This window comes from Dunckerocampus dactyliophorus, chromosome 14 (assembly GCF_027744805.1).
Source record: "Dunckerocampus dactyliophorus isolate RoL2022-P2 chromosome 14, RoL_Ddac_1.1, whole genome shotgun sequence".
NCBI lineage: Eukaryota > Metazoa > Chordata > Actinopteri > Syngnathiformes > Syngnathidae > Dunckerocampus > Dunckerocampus dactyliophorus.
The window spans coordinates 1,379,794-1,398,769 of NC_072832.1; the positions used below are offsets into that span (position 1 = coordinate 1,379,794).

General features: G+C 40.5%; 3 protein-coding genes across 5 annotated transcripts in view; all 3 read left to right on the forward strand.

Annotated features, from left to right (window-relative positions):
- The first annotated feature begins 191 nt into the window (after window positions 1–191).
- Window positions 192–2,822, forward strand: si:ch1073-143l10.2 (uncharacterized protein LOC565165 homolog). 2 transcript variants are annotated; one of them, XM_054798724.1, is made up of 7 exons: window positions 192–705; window positions 782–845; window positions 907–976; window positions 1,082–1,155; window positions 1,276–1,527; window positions 1,617–1,740; window positions 1,885–2,822. In XM_054798724.1, exons 1-6 carry the CDS (start codon window positions 618–620, stop codon window positions 1,699–1,701), a joined length of 633 nt encoding a protein of 210 aa, XP_054654699.1. In that variant the 5' UTR covers window positions 192–617; the 3' UTR covers window positions 1,702–1,740; window positions 1,885–2,822. The 2 variants fall into 2 exon arrangements, with proteins under 2 accessions (XP_054654699.1, XP_054654698.1); XM_054798723.1 differs by having other exon boundaries at window positions 198–705; window positions 1,617–2,822.
- On the forward strand, window positions 2,589–5,624 carry tex36 (testis expressed 36). Its single transcript, XM_054799419.1, has 4 exons — window positions 2,589–2,642; window positions 2,846–2,986; window positions 5,006–5,080; window positions 5,151–5,624. The coding sequence occupies exons 1-4, from the start codon at window positions 2,589–2,591 to the stop codon at window positions 5,448–5,450; spliced, it is 570 nt and encodes a 189-aa protein (XP_054655394.1). The 3' UTR covers window positions 5,451–5,624.
- Window positions 5,625–10,431: 4,807 nt separating this feature from the next.
- Window positions 10,432–18,976, forward strand: part of ctbp2a (C-terminal binding protein 2a) — a 49,388-nt gene continuing 40,843 nt past the window's right edge. For both annotated transcript variants that reach the window (XM_054797961.1, XM_054797965.1), the window contains exon 1: window positions 10,432–10,826. The gene's annotated coding sequence lies outside the window, so the exon portion shown is untranslated. The remainder of the gene's footprint in view (window positions 10,827–18,976) is intronic.

Here is an 18,976-nt window from a genome sequence, read left to right on the forward strand (position 1 = left end):
TTTACTTAATATTTTTAATAATAAGCCATAATATATATTTGCGTTTTTCTATTAGATTTATTTATAACGTTTTAATTGCCATTAACGTTGTATATTGATTTACTGTGAGAACTCATGGATTAGGTTAGTTACGTTTTATGTTGAAAATCTAACTCAACTAGAGTGGAGATGTCATAAAATGACGTAATGCAAACATGCTTTAAATGGAAGAAAGTCAAATTTAATTAAGGGTGTCAACCTTGATTGAGGGCCGTTTGGACATGAACAACTTTTCTTTTACTTATCGGATAAGTAAAAGCGGAAGTAGAAAACAACATCTGCCTTCTCTAGTCGCATAACTCGTGTTTTTCAGAGCAAAATAAAAATACAAAAATTGAACAGAGTGGAATTTTATTTTCCATAGCTTATTTGTTATTCATATTATATTATGAAATTATGAATAATTGATATATTATTGTAGGTTGGGGGAGGCGCCATGGCGTCAACGTGCCTGCTCTGTGGGCAGGGCAGGCAGCCATCAGCTGATGCCAGCGTTTTAACAATCAACTGTTGTATTTGACCAGTGCAGGAACACACTGTAGTTTGTGACCTATTTTTGCGTGAACTAGTTAACTAAAATGGGGAGCTGGAAGAATCAAGTGCGTGCTCGATTGCTACTCAGAGACCAACGAGAGAAACATCCATACGAAGGAGTCTTTACAAGCTGTAAGACTCCCTGTTTTTAGATACTTTTCAAAATATTACTATGTAAACATTGTCTTTACCTTTTTAACTGTTGTAGTGTCTCAGTTGGAAGAAAGGTCTGAAATTCGCCAGCAATTTTTGGAAGAAGTCCAGTCAAACAGGTTAGAAATGACTCTTTGGTTCATCTGTTTATGTTTGACACGTGCAACATTTTCCATGTAGCTCAGAAGGTGGAGTTAATGTGAGATTACTTCAACTACAGCTAAGGGAGAGTGAACGTCTTGCTGAAAAGGTGACTTGTGCCATTTCAACAAAGTGACAACAATCATTTGATTCTAGGCATTAAGGTTTGCGCTGCCTTAATGGTCTGTCCATGCGTTGGTTTGTGTCTCCTCAGTTGTCTCAGACTGTCTCTGATCTGACCACTGTCCTGTATTTGAAAGACGCCGAGCTGCAGCACTGGCAGTCACGGTAATTACCTCCGCCAGGGAGCTTGTGTTTGTTTAGTTTGTGTGTTTGTGTCTCATTGCATCCATAGAGTTGATGAGGACAATACTGCTGGAGTACCACCTCTCTATGCTACCGTTTCAGTGTATCCCGCCACCGCCAAGAGGCCCTCACTCTGGCCAAAGGGGGCAACGCTCTGAAGGCGACCCTTTCACAACAAGAGTTCACCATTGAGTGTCAGAATAAAGAGCTGGCCGCCCTGCACGTGGAGCAGAAGGGACTAAAAGAAGCGCTATCACAAGCTTGGCGTGACAAAGAGGAGCTGCTGCAGCGTTGGATGGAGGAGAAGAAGCAAGAGGCGGCCAGGTTGAATAAATACAATGATGCACAGGAGAGGTACGCGGAGAGTCGACACTTGAATGCAGCTTTTTTTTTTAAAGCTTTTTACAAATTATTTCCTGCTGCTTTTGCGTGCCTTTCTCCAGGTGGCAGCGTTTGGCCAGACACTTGAGGAAGCACCTGTGTAGGGAGGTGAAAAAAGATGGTGAGCCCATTGCAAGCAGCCCTTGAGCACTCCTCATTTACCTCAGCAGGCATGTCAGCAAGACGGTATGTCAATATAATAACTTAAAAAAAAAAAAATCTAGCACCATGTCAGGTCATCTGCTAGTCTATACAGTTCACAAATTCAACCAATTTGGATTTAGGTTCATGCTTGAACTGCCTCCTGTTAATACTTTCATACTATTTCAGTGTTGTGCGTGCGTTGACTTCTACCGCCTATCGCTTTGATTGCCTTGATGGTGCAACCTACCTCATCAAAGTACCTTGTTTCACCTTATTACACACTTGATGATGTCACAGTTCATTTAAAGAGCCAACTTATTCTGTTTTTGCCAAATAGTTGCTTCTAGCAAACCCATCTGTTCTCCAGGTAAAGTGTGATTCACCACGTCACTTGTCAACTTTTAGCTAAGTAACTAGATAACGTTTAACATTTTTAACCCCTTGGCCTGAAAAGAAAGCGGAAAACTTTTAACGTGTTTTAAAACAAATTATATTTGCTATTGAACTACTGTATGTTCTCTGTTCTGTAGATCGCTACTGTATTGAGTGTTGTGGAAATAAAGTCAGTTGCTAATGTACATTCTCTGTTTTGTGTAGCGTCTCTTTTGTTCAGTCATTTTCTGTTTGAAAACAAATCTCAGTTAATTGTAACAGACAGTGGCATCAGTAGTTCATCGAATCTTTAATAAGTAGTCACTGGAGATAACTGTTGTGTCCCTTTTGCATTCCAGTTCCCCATTTCTGTGGCAAACGGAGATCACGTATCACCTTGTTTGTCGGCAGCACGTTTCCATAGTCTCCAGTGTTTTCATGAGGTGTTAAGTTGGACTGTGTGCGTGCGTGTTGTGTGTGTGTTTGGTGAAACTCTGCAAGCTTAAATGTGTGCCAAAATGGTAAAAAGTGGAAAGCGGTATTATTCGTCAAAGGCCAATGGTGGCAAATGGGTAAGACACCTTTCCCCCCATTTTGTTAAATCAAAACTACTTTATCCATGTCACTTGCTAAAACTGCACAATCCAACTGGATCCAGTGCAAGAGTTGTTTAAAAATGTGCTTTTACAAAGAAAAAGGCAGAAGTCTTATTACATCGTGCAGGTGTGCTGATGTACTGAGTGATTGTATGTTGCCTTTTCATTTTTGTCCTCAGTTTCCTCATCCAGATGTGCCGCGAAACGAGGGCAGGGATCGCGAGCTGTCCACAAGCACGGGGCTCATGCTGACTCAAGTGAACCCGTCTTTGCCGCAGGCTTTGAGCTTTGAACGCTTTCCAAAATGGAGACTAGAGCAGGTATGTGTGTAAAGAACAAAACACCTAATAAAAAACTTGCATGTGAGTTTTACATCGCAAACACTCTTTTAGCCACCTAATCATTGAATTTCTATTAGAAGTCAGGATGGACGTTTGACTAAATCTGATCCAACTGTGATGGAAATGAAGGATTAATTGCTTTTTTTTTAACAGGATGGGCTAATATGTAAATGTTCTGAATTCTTGTTGTCATTGACCAGTGTTCTATTGATCAAATTCACCCTTGAGGCCCCTTTAAAAAAGTACACATTTGACCTTTAAAACAGTCCCTCTCATAAAAGTGAGATACAGCGATGTTTCTTTTCTCTTTCGCTGCATTGAATCCAGGAAACAACTTCAACCCTCATTTTTATGATTATTTTAAAACGTATTTTTAATGTTTCTATTTTAGAAGATCACCTACATTTTTTGGACGGGAAAAAAAACACCCAAATATGCTATATTTTCCTTTAAAAAATGTGGTTGTAATTGTAGCCACTTGGACCAAATCGGTCCCAACGGAAAATGGAACTATATGGTCTATACAACTTACATTAACAATCATAAAAAGCAAATGAGTACACATTTCTGGTTCCTCAAGGGTCCTTGAGGAGTTGTGCCTGTAGGCAATAGCTGAAGGTGTTCTTTAGACGGCAAACTACTGTAGTTAATACTGAATCAACAGCGCCTCTGCTGGTGCTACCCAAGTAGTGCACCTCACTCCTCCTTTAAATAACAATTCCACGCACTGATCTAAAAAAAAGACTGGATCGAGCAACCTATTGTTTTCACGCGCCAAAATTTGAAGCCAGATTTTTTCAATCGCCGCCATCTTGGTGAGACCACCTTACACGCCACAGCTTTGTGATTGTGCTGGTATACGAACGCAGAATTAGTGAAAAATCATCAAAAACATCAGGAGTGCCAGTGAAGGAAGCGAGGATGAGGAAACACAACTTAAAAAGCACTTCCCAAGAACCTTCCACTTGTAAGTACTTTTACCTGGCACCTTTTTTTGACCTGATATATGTGCCACTACTTGAACGGCTTTGCTTTGAAAAGTTCTCGAAATGTAACCAAAAGTTAAAGTATGAACTTTGATGGGTGGTTTTGCAAGAATTTTCTTGTTACACCTTCCTGTAACAACTAGGCCTTTTTTTGGTGCCTAGCCTAGCAATCAATGATAAAATTATTTCTATGCAGTTTTTTACAGTAGGCTTTGAGTATTTGCACTTATCTAATGTCTTTTTGTACCAAAAAACAGCTTTTTTAAAAGCTACCACAACTACCAAGTTACATTAATTCTGATACCACACATGATTCACGCAAAGGTAGAAGACATGTCACAAAATTTCTGCTTTCTTCCTGCCTTAACCTTATCCTGAGATTAAAAAAAATAATGGTTTACCGTAGGAAAATAATTAGACAAAGATAGACTTTAAATTCCGTACGTAAACAATGTTTGCAGGCTGCCACACAGCCAATTTTTCGTCCGTCTCGAAGCTAAAATACATCTTACTAGCTTGATAAATGACACAAAAGCGTATAAATCTGAGTAGTTATAACCTTTAGCAGTTGATTTTGGTGGCTATACGATCAATCGAAGTTTTACCAGTGCGTTGCCATACTGTTGTCTCACAGCAAAGTGGTCTCACCAAGATGGCCGCCGCAAATTTCCATTGGCTTCAAAAATAAAACAATAGAAGCTCGATCCAGTCTTTTTTTTAGATCAGTGATTCCACGCAATCGACAGATCAGTCATTCAAGCCCATCCTGACACCGAAGATTTTACCCAACTAATTCTTCCCTCATGATCAGTGTTGACCGCTTAGGTCACAATTCCTTTCCAGCATGTATTTTCTATGTAATACAGAGCGGTGATTGACATGTATACATACTGTATACTTGTCTCATAGACCCTATAGTGCTGCTCTTGCTGCCATTGAAACAGCCTAGTAGGGGCATAGCATGTTTTTAAATATAAAAAGTAACTAATGGTGATGATTTTGTTGCTGACAGAAATCCAGGGCATATCCAGTCTCAAACCACGACAACAGGCTTTCCTACAAAGACAATATCCTCGTTTTCGATGACGTGAGTAAGAAACCATGTCTCTTTTACACGTTTGCCCTTGAAAGCACACCCTGTCTTTCTTGGCCGTCAGGGGGCTGGACGCAGAAAGTGCCCCAGTGAGGTCAGTCTGCACAGATCTCATTTCTGCCTGTGCCAAGGCCCCGCCATGGTAGCCAACACCGTCTACCAAGCTGACTTTGCCACGCAACCGACTGATGACGTACCGACTGGTGCCAGGCGCTTTGCACGTGACCACAAGAACAAGTGTGAGGAGGCGGCTCTGGCACAGGGAGGAGGGGATTTCATGTGGTTCGGACAACACAACCGTGCCGAGCGTGTCAGCATGGAAGTGCTGGGCTTCGCCAACCTTAAAACATCTATCAGGCCATAAGATGCTCATCAAAAGAAGAGGGAAATATATCTTGCAGTGAAGAACTGAATGCAAAATACTTGCCTTCTATTTTCTCCTGACATGTTCCAATAAAAGAGGTATATAATTTATTTGCGTCAATTATGCAGCAAATGCCCTAAATCCAAGTTGCATTTACTTGCATGTGAATTTTATATCGCAAACACTCTTCTTAGCCATTTTTGCAGAGGGTGCTTTTTCATATAAATAAATATTCACACAAAACTACTGTAAACACTGTACAACTGAATAATAGCAAGAACAACAATATACAATAGAACAATAAATAAAAAGAGGAAATTGTGGATCAAAACAACAAAAACTGTATAAAAGCCAGACAAAAATGTGTACGTTAGCAACACCAATGCAAAGTACTGCGGTTAAAACATGTTTGATAGGATTGAAAATGCACAAATAAAATAATCATTTCTTGTGATATTTTATAAAATGTTCATATAGTAGTATATTTTCAAATATTCCAAATGCAGTTCATATACTTGCCGGCAGATGGCAGCAGCTCCGTGTCAGATGTCCCGAAGAGTTGCCTAATTGACATTATTTGCTCGATATACTGAAGTTAATTTCTTTTCACCGCACGTCAACACAAATAAGAACATGTGAGACAAACCGAGCTCTTGGTTTAGTTTCATTTAGCCGAGGAAGCGTGGGAGCAACAAAAGCACTGATGGGAGACGAGTAGGCCTCACCGCAGCAGCGCTCCGTCCAAAAGCTGTTTTTCTTTCTCCAGGGTGCTTTCATAGAAGCTACTGCTACTTAAAAGCATCCACTTGGGAGAGCTGAAGTCATTAGCTGATCCCCATGCAGTCCTGACCAGGCAATTTAACTGGATTACACTTGTTTGCGTATTGTTGTGTTGATTATTCTGGTTTGAGTTGCAGGGGTGGACACAATCTCACTGAGGGCTGTTTCCACTATTGCAGAGTACAGTCATTAGATTACATGTGTGACTGCGTGTAGCGCATCATTTGGAGTAGATCATGGCAAACTACGGCCCTCGGGCCACATCCGGCCCATTAAGCCTTTTAATTCAGCCTGCCCATATTTCAGTTTTTCTTTTTAAAACATTTAATATTGAAGCTGTAGCCGGCATTAGCAATGCTATGCCAGATATTACGGTAATCATAGGGACTACGGCATCTCCAGGAAGACAAAGCAATGAAGCAGCGTGGATGTTTACGGAGCAGGCAGCAAGCACTAGTATTGTGACGGAGAGAGACACAAGCGCTTTCTACGACAAAGTTTGGCAGAAGGTGATATTTTATTTTGGTGTTTTTTTTATATTGGGCTGTTTTTAACCTTTGCTTTCATGTTTAACCATGTGGCCCATTTTTGTCACATTTTTGCTTGATTGCAAAACATTTCGCGGAGGTCGTCAAGGAAGTAAACGAGGGACAATGACGTACTCAAGATATTACATCATGATATTCTATCATTCATTACTGTATACATTTTTTTTGTCCTGTCCAGCCATTACATACTGCATTGAAACAGTCATACATACTAGTAGTATTTCATTAACTATGCTAGTGATCAGAATGACAATAACTGTAATGCACACAACTGTAATAACTAGAATCATATTGCTGATATCACCGTCACTGTAATAAAAGCAACAACATAATAACACCCTGGTTAACTCAGTGAGTTATGTCTACATGTTTTAACCCAACGTGGCCTGCGATTCAAAACAATTGCCCGCCCCTGAAGTAAAGGGTTTAAAGGCAAGCTTATGCCAACATGTTAGCCTTGTAGAAGCAAGGAGAAAAGAGGTAATAAACAAGAACCCAAGCACTGGAAGCTTTGCAATTCATGAATATTAAACAAGGCCCTCCAAATCCAGACTCTTTGGTGTCTGAAGTCTTAACATTTGCTGTGATTTATGCACAGGTGCACCATTCTTTGATGTATTGCGCAGCACAGAGCTTTTGCACCTGTTGGGGGGGGGGAATAACAAGAAGTGGATTTGCCGGTTGACATAACAGCGAGGAGAAAGGATGTGCTGGGGAAAATGTTCTGACACTATGAAGCTATGCCTTTTGGACACATTTATTGCAATAGCGTTGCCATAGAGATGCTACCCGAAGATGATATATTCCCCATGGAGTGTCCTAATTTTTTTCACAAACTGTATTTATTTATTCGTGAAAGCTTCTACTGTTGAACTGCTGCACACAGTTCTGCTATTATTTTCCCAGACAAGCCCCAAAATCAAACTGACTTGAAATTTCTCAGAGTTTTTAAATGCTGTCAATAAAAGACCCACTCTAACTTTAGGGTGTTTAGCCAAGTCACCACCAAATTTGGTACACACCTTTAGGGGACTGATGAGCAGGTGGGTGTAAAATTTGACCGTGATTGGACGAAAAACATGACCGCCATCAAGCAAAAGGTCTTTGCAGTGGCACTGGTGGGATTTAGCAACAAACTGTCCTTAAGTCAGTGACCGTTTGTCTCATGAAGGTGAAATTGGCTGGTCCATCAGCTGAAAAAAGTGTACTAACACAGCCTTTAAAAAACAAAATCTTGACAAAAATATGCAGTCAATGTCAATGTCATGGAAAAAAGTAAAATGGTACACCCAAAAAAATGTCACCGGCCCTGAGCCGGAGGATCCGATTGGCTGTCCGTAGTGCAGTCCAATAACCATCACATGGCATCTGCAAAAGACAGGCTTAAAGAACAAAAACATGTCTGCTACGGCCTCATCTCCTTCAACGCCAAAAAAGTGCCCCTTTGGAATTTGCATGAGAGCACCAAACATGAAACAGAAGGTTTTATTCTCTGATGAGAAAAAATGTAACCTTGACGGTCCTGGTAGCTTCCAATGTTTCTGGCATGACAAGGAGAGCCCACCTGAGATGTTTTCTACATGGCACACTTGGAGGGGGCACTACCATGATCCCTCAATGGAACAATGGAGCTTCAGGTTGTGCAGGGGTGTCAAACGGCAGCGGCTATGTGGAGATGTCGCAGGAAACATCCCTCATGACCGAAGGCCCTCATCTGTGTGGTGATGACTGGCTTCTTCAACAGGACAACGCTACTGTTCACAATACCTGCCAGACAAAGGGCTTCTTCAAAAGGAATATGCTCACTCTTTTGGACCATCCTGCGTGTTCCCCTGATCAAAATCCATCTGAGAACATTTGAGAATGGATGGGAAGGGACGTTTACAAAAACGGCCATCAGTTCCAGACAGTGGATGCCCTCCGTGAAGCCATCTTCACTACCTGGAGCAACATTCCCACAAGCCTCCTGGGAACACTGGCATCAAGCACGCCCAAACCCATTGTTGACGTGATTAACAATAATGGCGTATCTACTAATTACTGAGCCCTTTTCTTGAACATTTTATTTAGATTTTAGGGGGGGGTTTGGTTTTTTTTTGAGCTATCGTCTTAAACTTTTGATCAGCTGATGAACAGCCTGTTTCACTTGAATGCTTATTTGCAATACATTTCTTACTCAAACATTTTTTTTGTCTCACTTCCATTTGTTCTTTTTGCATTTAAAATCCAACAGTGCAAAAGATAAAATCTTGTAATTTTTCAACTGGTCTTAAAAATGTGATCAGGAGTGTACATACATGCCTAAATCCCTTTCTTGCTATGTTAGTTCAAACATTAAAGTGACGCAATGCTGTATCATAGCATCTTTTACTGTCAACATGAGAGGCTGCTTTGTGTTTTGCTCAAATGATGCGTCATTACAATAATGGTTGTGTTATTGTGTCCCCCTTTCAAGCAAGTAGCAGATGCAGAGCCGCTCTCTGCTTGTTGTGTGACTTACTGCATTAAAAACGTCTTAAGATTGAGCAGCTTGCCTCTGAAGTAGAAGAATCGCGTTGCATTTTAAAAAGGTCACAGACCCTCAGATTTGCGCCAGGAGGACTTTTTGCCAGGAAAAGAAATAACTGTAGAAATGTGCCGTTACGCTCCACACTAATCCTGTCAGTTAAAATGGATATAGAAGCCATTTGTTTGCATGCTTGAAGGCGCTAATAGCTGCTACTACCGTACTTTTATTGGATAAATATCTGTATATGAGATGACAGTACTGCTGTTTCTAATGATTTGGAGCATATACAGTTGAAAAACTAATGTTGAACACCAGAAAAGTTGTACAATTTGAAATGTTGAATTCAAGCCATCAAAAGTGTTGTGTGTTTCTTGCCATGAAGATTGAAGAGGAAAAGTGTGATGATAACCACAAATGTGAAAACTGAATTTATCATGACATACCAATCACCATGCAGATGCTAAGATCTTTTTTGTACCTTTTAAAATGTTTCTGTTTCTTACCCCTTAATAAAAATTGGTGCTGATGCAAATTAAGGGTAGAAGAGGCTCAAAAATGGTCCCAAGAGTGGAACAATATGTACATACATACTTCAGACAGATATTGCTGGAAAAATATCACTCAAAAGACAATCAACTTTGCACGTGTTTTGCTTTTTCTTTGGATTTTTTGTTATGACAACAGAAGGTTACCATTTTGGACAAAAGAGAATATGTGTAAGCGAAATAACATTACCAAAATATGCTAAGAGGCAATGTGGCAACTATTTTTTTATTTGGCGGCAGCTCAGCAGTAGTTTCTTTAATTATCATATTATATTTCATACAGAGCAGTGATTCAATCGTAAAATTAATGTGTCGATACAAATATGACAGCTGTGACTGAAAGTACCAATTTTTGCATTAACCAGTGGGGCAGTCATGGTCGCTCTCTACAAACTGTTAGAATTGGGGCAGTCACGAATTCGCCCTATTGTCTCTGCCTATCGACATTTTTTAACGTAAAGGTGTACAATTTGGTACTAATCTGAATTACGATTGTAACTTTAATGTTTTGGAAAATGCCACGCCTCCTGTTCCAGAGATGCAGCGAGCGGGGGGAAGAAAAGCAGGAAGTAGGCGTGAAATTGCAAGAAAATTCCCACTGTCCCATCTCCAAGTGCTGCAAATGTGTGTCTGTGTTTGCGTGCGTGAGAAGTGTGCAAAAAAGGCTCCGCCTCATTCACCAAGCGACCGAGGAAGAGGAGGGAGGGAAAAAAGTGATACACACCTCTCGATCCTGGAAGGAGAGAACCAAGAAGAAGAAGAAGAAGAAGAAGAAGAAGAAGAAGAAGAAGAAAAAGACCAGGATATTGTTTATCCGATTCGAGGCTGCACTTTCCCTCCGTCTGCAAAACAAAAACCCTCACCAACAACGGAGATTCAGGATTAAGGTTTTTTTTTATTTATAATCCAAATGGGAGCGAATTTGCAACGCGTGTAGCCTGTGATGCTGCTTCCGGGATCCGACGCTTCAACTGTCACTCAGCATCTATTGGAGGTAAAATGAGCATTAATACCAAACATGCTAATGTGTGTACATTATAATACAACACTCTTTGAATGGCTCTACGTGGATTCCCTACGCCATCCCAGCTACTCTTTATCGTGGACTGGACTCACTTCCAAACGAATCTCACCTAAAAGCATACAAGTAGTAAAAGTTTGGTGTTTAAGCTAACTTCTGCGGAGAGCCACTGTTAGCATGAAGCTAATCACTCAATTAGTGAGCACCTGCGCAAATATAAAGACGATAAGCCCTCCATTTTTTTTATTGTGACAGACAAGTCTTTCTATTCTTTCCTCTTTTTTAATGTATTGTTGAGTTTTGGAGGCTCTTGTTGAAGAAGCGGAGGAGGAGGGAGGATCTATTGTTTGGAGTTGGACACAAGGGGTGGGCCGGTCGATCCAAACATAGATAGTATTGATACCATCGTCGTGCCATTATCGGGTCGATACTAGCGTGATGAGATTGATATTATTCAGTTCTCTTCTATGTTTAGTTTCACAATTTAACAACACATTCTACGCCACTTGTCTACCGATATTGATAAAGTTTGTCATGAAGCTATAACTAACTGTCTACCTATAACTAATCACGTACTATTTATTCAGAAGGAGCACACAAAGCAAAACATAACATTTTACAGTCATTGCAAATTGCAAGGGCCGCACGGTGGTCTAGTAGTTGGCATGTTGGCCAGCACAGTAACAGTCTGGAGAACGGGAAGACCTGGGTTCGATTCTCCTTGGGCATTTCTGTGTGGAGTTTGCATGTTCTCCCAGTGCGTGCGTGGGTTTTGCCCAGGTACTCCGGTTTCCTCCCACATCCAAAAACATGCTTGTTAGGTTAATTGGTGACTATAAATTGTCCATAGGTATGAATGTGACTGTGAATGGTTGTTTGTCTATATGTGCCCTGCGATTGGCTGGCGCCCAGTCCAGGATATACCCCGCCTGTAGGTAGGCTCCAGCATGGGGTAGGCTCCAGCATGCCCTGCGACCCTAATGAGGAGATGCGGTATAGAAAATGGATGGATGCAAATTGCAGGAAAACCCATACCGATATGATCCAATATCTTGTTTTTATGCCAATATCGCACATCCCTAAATAATTTGATTATGTTGTTGTTATTGTGTCTCTAAGTATAATCACAGTCAACAAGTGACAGACGAATTCATTCAATGAGCTTGGAATATTTCAAGTAAAAAGTCTTGGTATCGGCAATGCTGGCCTCTGTATTTACTTGATATCGTATCGATACCAAAATTTGCAGTGTAGCCCAACCCTATTGTTACTGTAGGATACTTACTTGTGGGTGTTGTGACAACGTTATGAAACCTACTCTATGATTAAATGAGAAAGTAAGAACTGAAAAGTTTGTCAAAGTGATGATGAACGTTCACGTGGGCCCCGACCAGTAGTGGGCGATGTCACTTAGGCACACATTGAACACGTTGGTCGTTGGCATGTGTCTGTTTAAAAGTCGACGCGTAAAAGTGATGTACACTACAATGCTTACGCAGCCCTATTCTCCACCATTGCCAGTAAAAATGAATGACATTTGATATGACTGGCATTTGAAAGAAGTTAGTATTAGGGATGTCACAAGATCTCGCGAGATTTAAAATGTGGCAAGATGTCTCGTTTGGAAAGAAAATGTCTCGTTGGCACCAGGCCTGGCACGGTAATAAATGAAAATGAACTATAGAATTTTGCCTGCCTCAATAGATTGGCATTTGCATGCGTGTCTGTTTTCCTCCTCTCTCGCTTCCAAACAGGCAGGAAGAGGGATCACTTTATGCGTTGGTTTCAGCACTTGGGCGCATTTGTTCCTTAGAACAACGTCATGAACGGAGTGAGCCCTTTTGTCAGTCATACAGTCTCTTTGTCTCGTTGGATGGAGGCGGGGCCGCTAGCATACACACAGAGTGCAGAAGAGTGTAATGTTGTCAAAATTAAATTAGTATTTTTTTCATTGTACATTTCTTAAAAGTAATGTTAAAATCTTGTCTCATTTTGTTCTCGCAGACCCAATCTCATGTGTCATATAACACACAATATGGCTCTCAATGTGGGTTACACTACTGCTGTGTTACTCTCAGCAAAACAACAGCAGAAATGTGATATATAACATGACATTTTATATATCCTTTACCCAGACCGGTGCCAAAAACAACCGATTACAAATGAAACAAATGTAAATTGGCCCAATTACCATTGAACGTTTGTCCTGCTTTACACATTTAACTTTAATAAAAATAAAAAGCAATAGCAAATCTTAACCATGATCAACTTCCAAAAGATGTATTTTAGTCAAATAATTTTGCCAAATAAACTAATAAAAGTATAAATAGCATATTTTTGCCAGGCCTTACGTGCTTAACTTACGTACTGTACACGTTAGTGACATCACGGCCAATCATTGGTGTCTATTTTATCCAATGACATCACGGGAACATTGATTTATTGTTTGATAATGATGCTAAATGCGGCTGTTGATCCAAATTAGGAACCCTCTACCTTCTGCCTGCTTTGTCGTTGTTTTCGCCCGTGTTTGTGTGCTTCTTTCTTACCACAGTCACTCCAAAAATTGTATTCTAATGCTATTTAGTGTGTAGCTTTGTTGTGACGATCCAAGGAGTGTCATCACAGCTTTGCAACCGAAACACGCTTCTAATTCATTTAAGGACATTTTCAACGCTTTAAACAGTGAAAACAGGATTTCACTGTGAGCTTTGTCGTCTCAATAGCTGTACTGTTGTGACGAGGAAAACAGTTTTCCACCTCCGAGCCGCTATGTGCTATCTTCACATTTCAAAGGCTACAAACATTTCTGTGTGTTGAATAGATTTTGCACACTCTACAAATGTTCAGCGCCTGTTTCTCTTGTTGGTGATGGCTGTGAAGTTCGGTAAGGCCGGCAGCAGCAGGCAGTAGCAGGCAGCAGCAGGTGTTTGATTCTCCTCAGTGATGAAAGACATCGAATGCTCTGATCTTCTGTCTGTGTGGGCGCCGGCGGTCCCTGTCTGTGGATATGATCCAAAATGTGCAGGGAAAAATATTCATCCTGTCTAAGCAAAGTCTGTTCGACAGCTGTAGCTCACTCCTCAAATCCAGTGCATAGTGAGTAAGTCATAGGACAGGATAGTAGGATTTGACATGATGGTTGGCGCACTGTAATTAGTAGAAAACACACTGTTATTGCTAGTTTCCTCCATGAAATGGAATGCACTGTAATTGGTGGAAAATGCATTTTGGTGATCACTTAAAAAGCTTTTGAGCTTAATTCATGGACAAAATGTGCACTTTGTTGGAGAAGCATTGTACTCGTAAATGCAATAACAGCCCAGAGGTCAGCGATTGTTTGTTTGCATTTTGGCGTTCCCACACATGTAAATGTGGTTTACTGTATTTTCAGGGTTAATTTTAACATTCCAGACGTAGGACGTCGGGAAAATCCTACGTAAACAAAAACATGGATGACAACCTCATTTGGCGTTAGTGGTATTGTATTTATTGTGTTAATGTACGGTATCATTGTGTTAATGTACTGAAAACCAGCTAACTTCTAGCGGTGTTCCAATACACTTTTTCTCATTGGAGGGCATACACTTTCAATTTGCCAGTTTTTTTGGAATGCGGAATTAGACGGAAACATGAAATGTGTCGTGTTTCAACTTCCATTTGTCTATTTGTGAGCCATTTACAAAGTTTGCATTTCCATGCTCCATGATCCAATATTGATATTGTAAATTGCTCCGATATCAGCCAAAAAAACAAAAAAACGTATCGGATTATATCGGCCCTTCTATTCAGCATGCAGAACCCATGTGATCACACCAACCGCGTGTTTAGCCAGGAGTAGGAGTGATGTCAGTCGTGTGGTTGTGTTGTTCTTTAAAGTTACAAGACGTTGCAGCTCAGTGCAAAACTTGTCATGCACACGTTTCCTGTGGTGGCACCGAACCAAGGAAGTTTAATACGACCAACCTTATCACACATTTGAAGGAGGATTATTGCGACACCACGGCTTCCTGAAAACATCCACCAAACTCCCACGGGACGGCAAAAAGCAATTGGCTGTAGCAGAAAAGAGCCAGGCCCTGTCGGTGATGAGTAATGTTGGGTTTAAATGCTTCATTGAGCGCGTCGAGCCTCGCTACATTATGCATATTGCCGATAAAACTATATACCAGATGCATCAAGAAGTAAATGGGTCAGTTTTCTCATACTTACTGTTGCTGACTATTTTCTCTGTTTAAGTAATATCACTTCATCAAGCCTTTTCTAACATTCCAGCTACTAAACAAGTAGTAAAAGTATGTATGCCTGATATTAGATCGATATCGGTCAATATTCAAGGCTGCAATACCGGAATGGGATCGAAAGTGAAAAACTTGTATCAGGAAACCGCTGCTCTTAAATGCCGTTATTGTGCAAATTTCCCATATTGATCCAAATGTAAGACGCCCGATCTTTTTCAATAGCCGTTTTTGGAAAGTCAACAACAAAGACAAAAAATAGATGAAATGCATCTTTCCCGGTCACTGGTGTGTGTGTGTGTGTGTGTGTGTGTGTTTGTGTGTGAGTGACAGGAAGAAAAGCTCTAGGGAGAAGCTGTTAGGCACATCTTTTGAATTGTATGTATAAATCTCTCACCTCCATATACAAAACTAGCTATCTTTCAGATTTTTTTGTAGGGAAAAAATACTGTCTCATTTAGAAGCAGTGTATTATTAGTGTATATTATAATTGCCCCCTTAAAGGCTTGAGACTTTTTAATTATTATCGCCCTTAAACAGCAACTAATAGTGGACAGGCGCACTACTCCGCATTATTAACTCACTAGGACTTTATAAAGGACGGGTGGGATTGGATATTTACTCTTCCCGGTATTTCTGACAGTTGAAGTTTTGCTCAAAGCACTTAATAACCTCCCTCCCACTCCTCCTTAATGATGAGCCATTTCCTCGCCAAAGTGCTCCTAATGGCCTTACATTAGCATTAGCAGCCATGGAAGTTGGGAAGGAAGCTCCACCTGCAAGCAGCTCGGACTCTCGCTGAGGGGAATGCAAGAGGCTTCCTGTGAGCATCGTTATGAAACTGTTAATACTAACGGTTAGTAATGATGTCGTCGTGGATAATGGGCGGAATATTTCTGAAGGCCCTTTTCTAAGAAACAGCTGTGCTGTAAGAAATTCTGTGTTTGCGAAGATAACAATGTTGAGTTTTGACTGACACTGGTAATTGAACAGTATGCACTGCGTCATGCTGAGGGATGTTTATAATACTGTCGTTTAGCTGACATGTGCCCATGTTTGCATTGACCAATGGGACGGTTATGATGGAGCCATATGAACTCTGCCTGGCAACATTTATTTTTTTGCCGTCTCTTTCGCATTTTATATTTAATACAGAGCAGTGATTCAACTGCAAAATGAATGTCTACAAGAATGTGACTTTTTCTTCCTGTCAAACTGTGACCAATGTTTGCATTGACAAATGAGGCAGTCCTGATGCAGCCCGATGCACTCCATTTTTTTTGTTTTTCTTTTGGTGTTCTTTGAGGCAAAAAATTGGACTGCCTACCATCTTTCATGCCAAGGTGGTTAAAGAAATGGTGTCTATCAAAACTGACCATTTGAGCACGATTGTGTATTCGTAAAGGCAGAATTTTTGAACGTGTGGGTGTACCTAATGTTGTGACAAGTGCATGCTGAGTTCAATCCCCCCGCCTTGTTATGTGTTTTGTTCCTTTCCTTCCTGCCCACTGTCTCCTGTCTGAACCTCTTGAGAGAGAAGTGGCATGTGGAGGAGGAGAAAGGCTTGCATTGTGTCTGTTGCTGAGTCTCTATTTCGGTGTGGCTGACATGTACTTGTGTCAGGAGGATGCATCCTGCTGATGCTGGGGAAGCTGCAAACTCAAAGAGATGAAGCGAGGATGAATGACTCTGTTAGCCATTCTGCTGCATGAGCATCACTTCTTCCGTGCTGACGGGGATGAAGTGTTTTTTGGCCACTTTTAGAGTGGATGATACTGACATTTGGACACAATGAAGGAGATCTAAAGTAAGCATAAGAGAGTTTAGTGTGTTCCTTACCTCTCTAGCGCTTTCACTACTTATTATAATTCTTTGGAGAAGCAGCTGCTTAGCCTTGCCGACCACTTAAGACTGATTTCTTTTCTTGATTGGCCCTCATATTTGAAACAGGTTCATGGAATATATGTATATGAAAAAAAAACATGTTTAAGAAATCTAAGCAATTCTTATGGCAAAGTAAAAATGGCATTTGGAATAGAGTTTTTGCATATGTGAAGTAGCAGTAAGATTTTACCACAATGACGTGAATATAAAACAACCCGAGTATAGGAAAACACATCTTTTCCAAGACAAAGATTAAATAAATTTAAAAAATAGACAGAATTCCTTGTTTTAAAAAAAATATATTTTCAATACCAGTATAACAACATCTGGAAATTTTCTTTCTTAGGTGCCCGTTGTTTAACGTCTCTGCTTCATTGATCGCCATTACCTTAAAATTGTTGTCATAACTCTTCTTTTGTTTTTTTGCTAACTTTCCCAACATTTGAGCCACTTTTTATGTGTGAGTGATAAGAAGAAAAGCTCTGACTGAAAGTCGTTTGCCACCACCTGCCAGTTGCATGTACAGCGGAAACCTTGGTTAATGTCATTAATCCTTTCCAGAAGCTCTGATTCAAACCGAAACATACTCTAACCAAATCAAATTTCCCCATAATAAACAATGCAAAACCTAATAATGTGTTCCAGATGCCCAAAAATATTAACTCGGAACACTTAAAAAAAAAAAAAAGTTTTACAATTATAGTTTAATATGCAGAAAACAATTCAAAATGCATATAAATGAAAAATGAAAGGGATAAATGAACATTTAACAACACTTCTATCGTTATTGAAGACTTACTGTAATTTCTGGACTATACAGCGCACTGGTATGTAAGCCGCACCCTGCGCCCACCAAATCTAAAGAGAAAAAAACATTTGGACATATATTGGCCGCACCTGTCTATAAGCTGCAGGTGTCCACGTCGTAACATGGGATATTTAGTACACAGAAAGATGTTACACATAATGTTTTTTTAAAGTTTTGATGAAATAAACAGAACAGCTACTGTAACACGGCAATTTGAAAAGTGCTGAACACTGCCTGTAACATGGCTAGTTAAACAGTAGCCTACCAGAAAAGTCTTTTATCGCCGTTGTCATCCTCCTCCTGGGAACTAAAACCACTAAATTCATCTTCTTCAGCATCACAATTAAAGAGCCTCCAAATCCCTTTGTCACGCACGTTGTCAGTCTCTCTCGCTCTTTCGTTGGCTTTTCTGTGTCACTTTTGTCTCAAGCCATTAGTCATTTAGCTTGAGCTAAAGCTCTTTATCATGCAGTAGTGGCCGTCCGAGTCGTCCAAACAGAAGCTGTAATAATTCTACACATGATCAAACTTACTTAAGATGTGTCAGAGATCACTGCACAAGACTTACTGAAGTTGCACTCTTAGCATCATGGGTCGTACTGTAAATTTAGCCATAAATTAGCAGCATCACTGTACAAGCCACAGGGTTTAAAGCACGAGAAAAAAGTAGTGGCTTATACACCGGAAATTACGGTAATTATTGACAAAGAGAGCTATGGCGAGCAGCGAGGGAAGAGGAGAAGCAAGATCCACAAAGATGACACTTTTTGTGTTTGGCAGCCAGGAACAAAAGAAAAGCAGAGATTTGTGGCATAACCGCCTTCGTAAGCAAAGAACCACAGAATCAACTGTTGATGACATCATTGACACGCAACAGAGCTGGGGGACTTCTGGTTCCGGTTCCCATTTTGTTAGCATGCTAATAGGCTACTAATCAGGATGTTTTGTGATTAAAAATACGTTAAGAAAACAGTTGGACTCACGTCGTGCATAAATGACACAAAAAGATCTGTTGTATAGTTAAGGCAGAAAATGTATGTGTAGCGAGGCAAAATGTCGGTGTACATTTTTGACATAGACCGGAAAACACACTAACTGAGTTTGCACTTTATACGTCTCTAACTAACTCATCTTGGCCTGTCACCCTCCCTCTGTAACTGGGTGTTTGACTTTCTAACAGGCAGGCCCCAGTC

What these genes read in the sequence shown, in the direction of transcription:
- tex36 (XM_054799419.1), top strand. Translation starts at nt 2,589, where the DNA reads ATGGTAAAAAGTGGAAAGCGGTATTATTCGTCAAAGGCCAATGGTGGC. An exon ending in CAAAATGGAGACTAGAGCAG is followed by an intron (nt 2,987 to 5,005) that starts GTATGTGTGTAA and finishes TGTTGCTGACAG; the next exon opens with AAATCCAGGGCATATCCAGT. An exon ending in ATATCCTCGTTTTCGATGAC is followed by an intron (nt 5,081 to 5,150) that starts GTGAGTAAGAAA and finishes CTTGGCCGTCAG; the next exon opens with GGGGCTGGACGCAGAAAGTG.
- si:ch1073-143l10.2 (XM_054798724.1), top strand. Translation starts at nt 618, where the DNA reads ATGGGGAGCTGGAAGAATCAAGTGCGTGCTCGATTGCTACTCAGAGAC. An exon ending in GTGAACGTCTTGCTGAAAAG is followed by an intron (nt 977 to 1,081) that starts GTGACTTGTGCC and finishes GTGTCTCCTCAG; the next exon opens with TTGTCTCAGACTGTCTCTGA. An exon ending in TACAATGATGCACAGGAGAG is followed by an intron (nt 1,528 to 1,616) that starts GTACGCGGAGAG and finishes GCCTTTCTCCAG; the next exon opens with GTGGCAGCGTTTGGCCAGAC.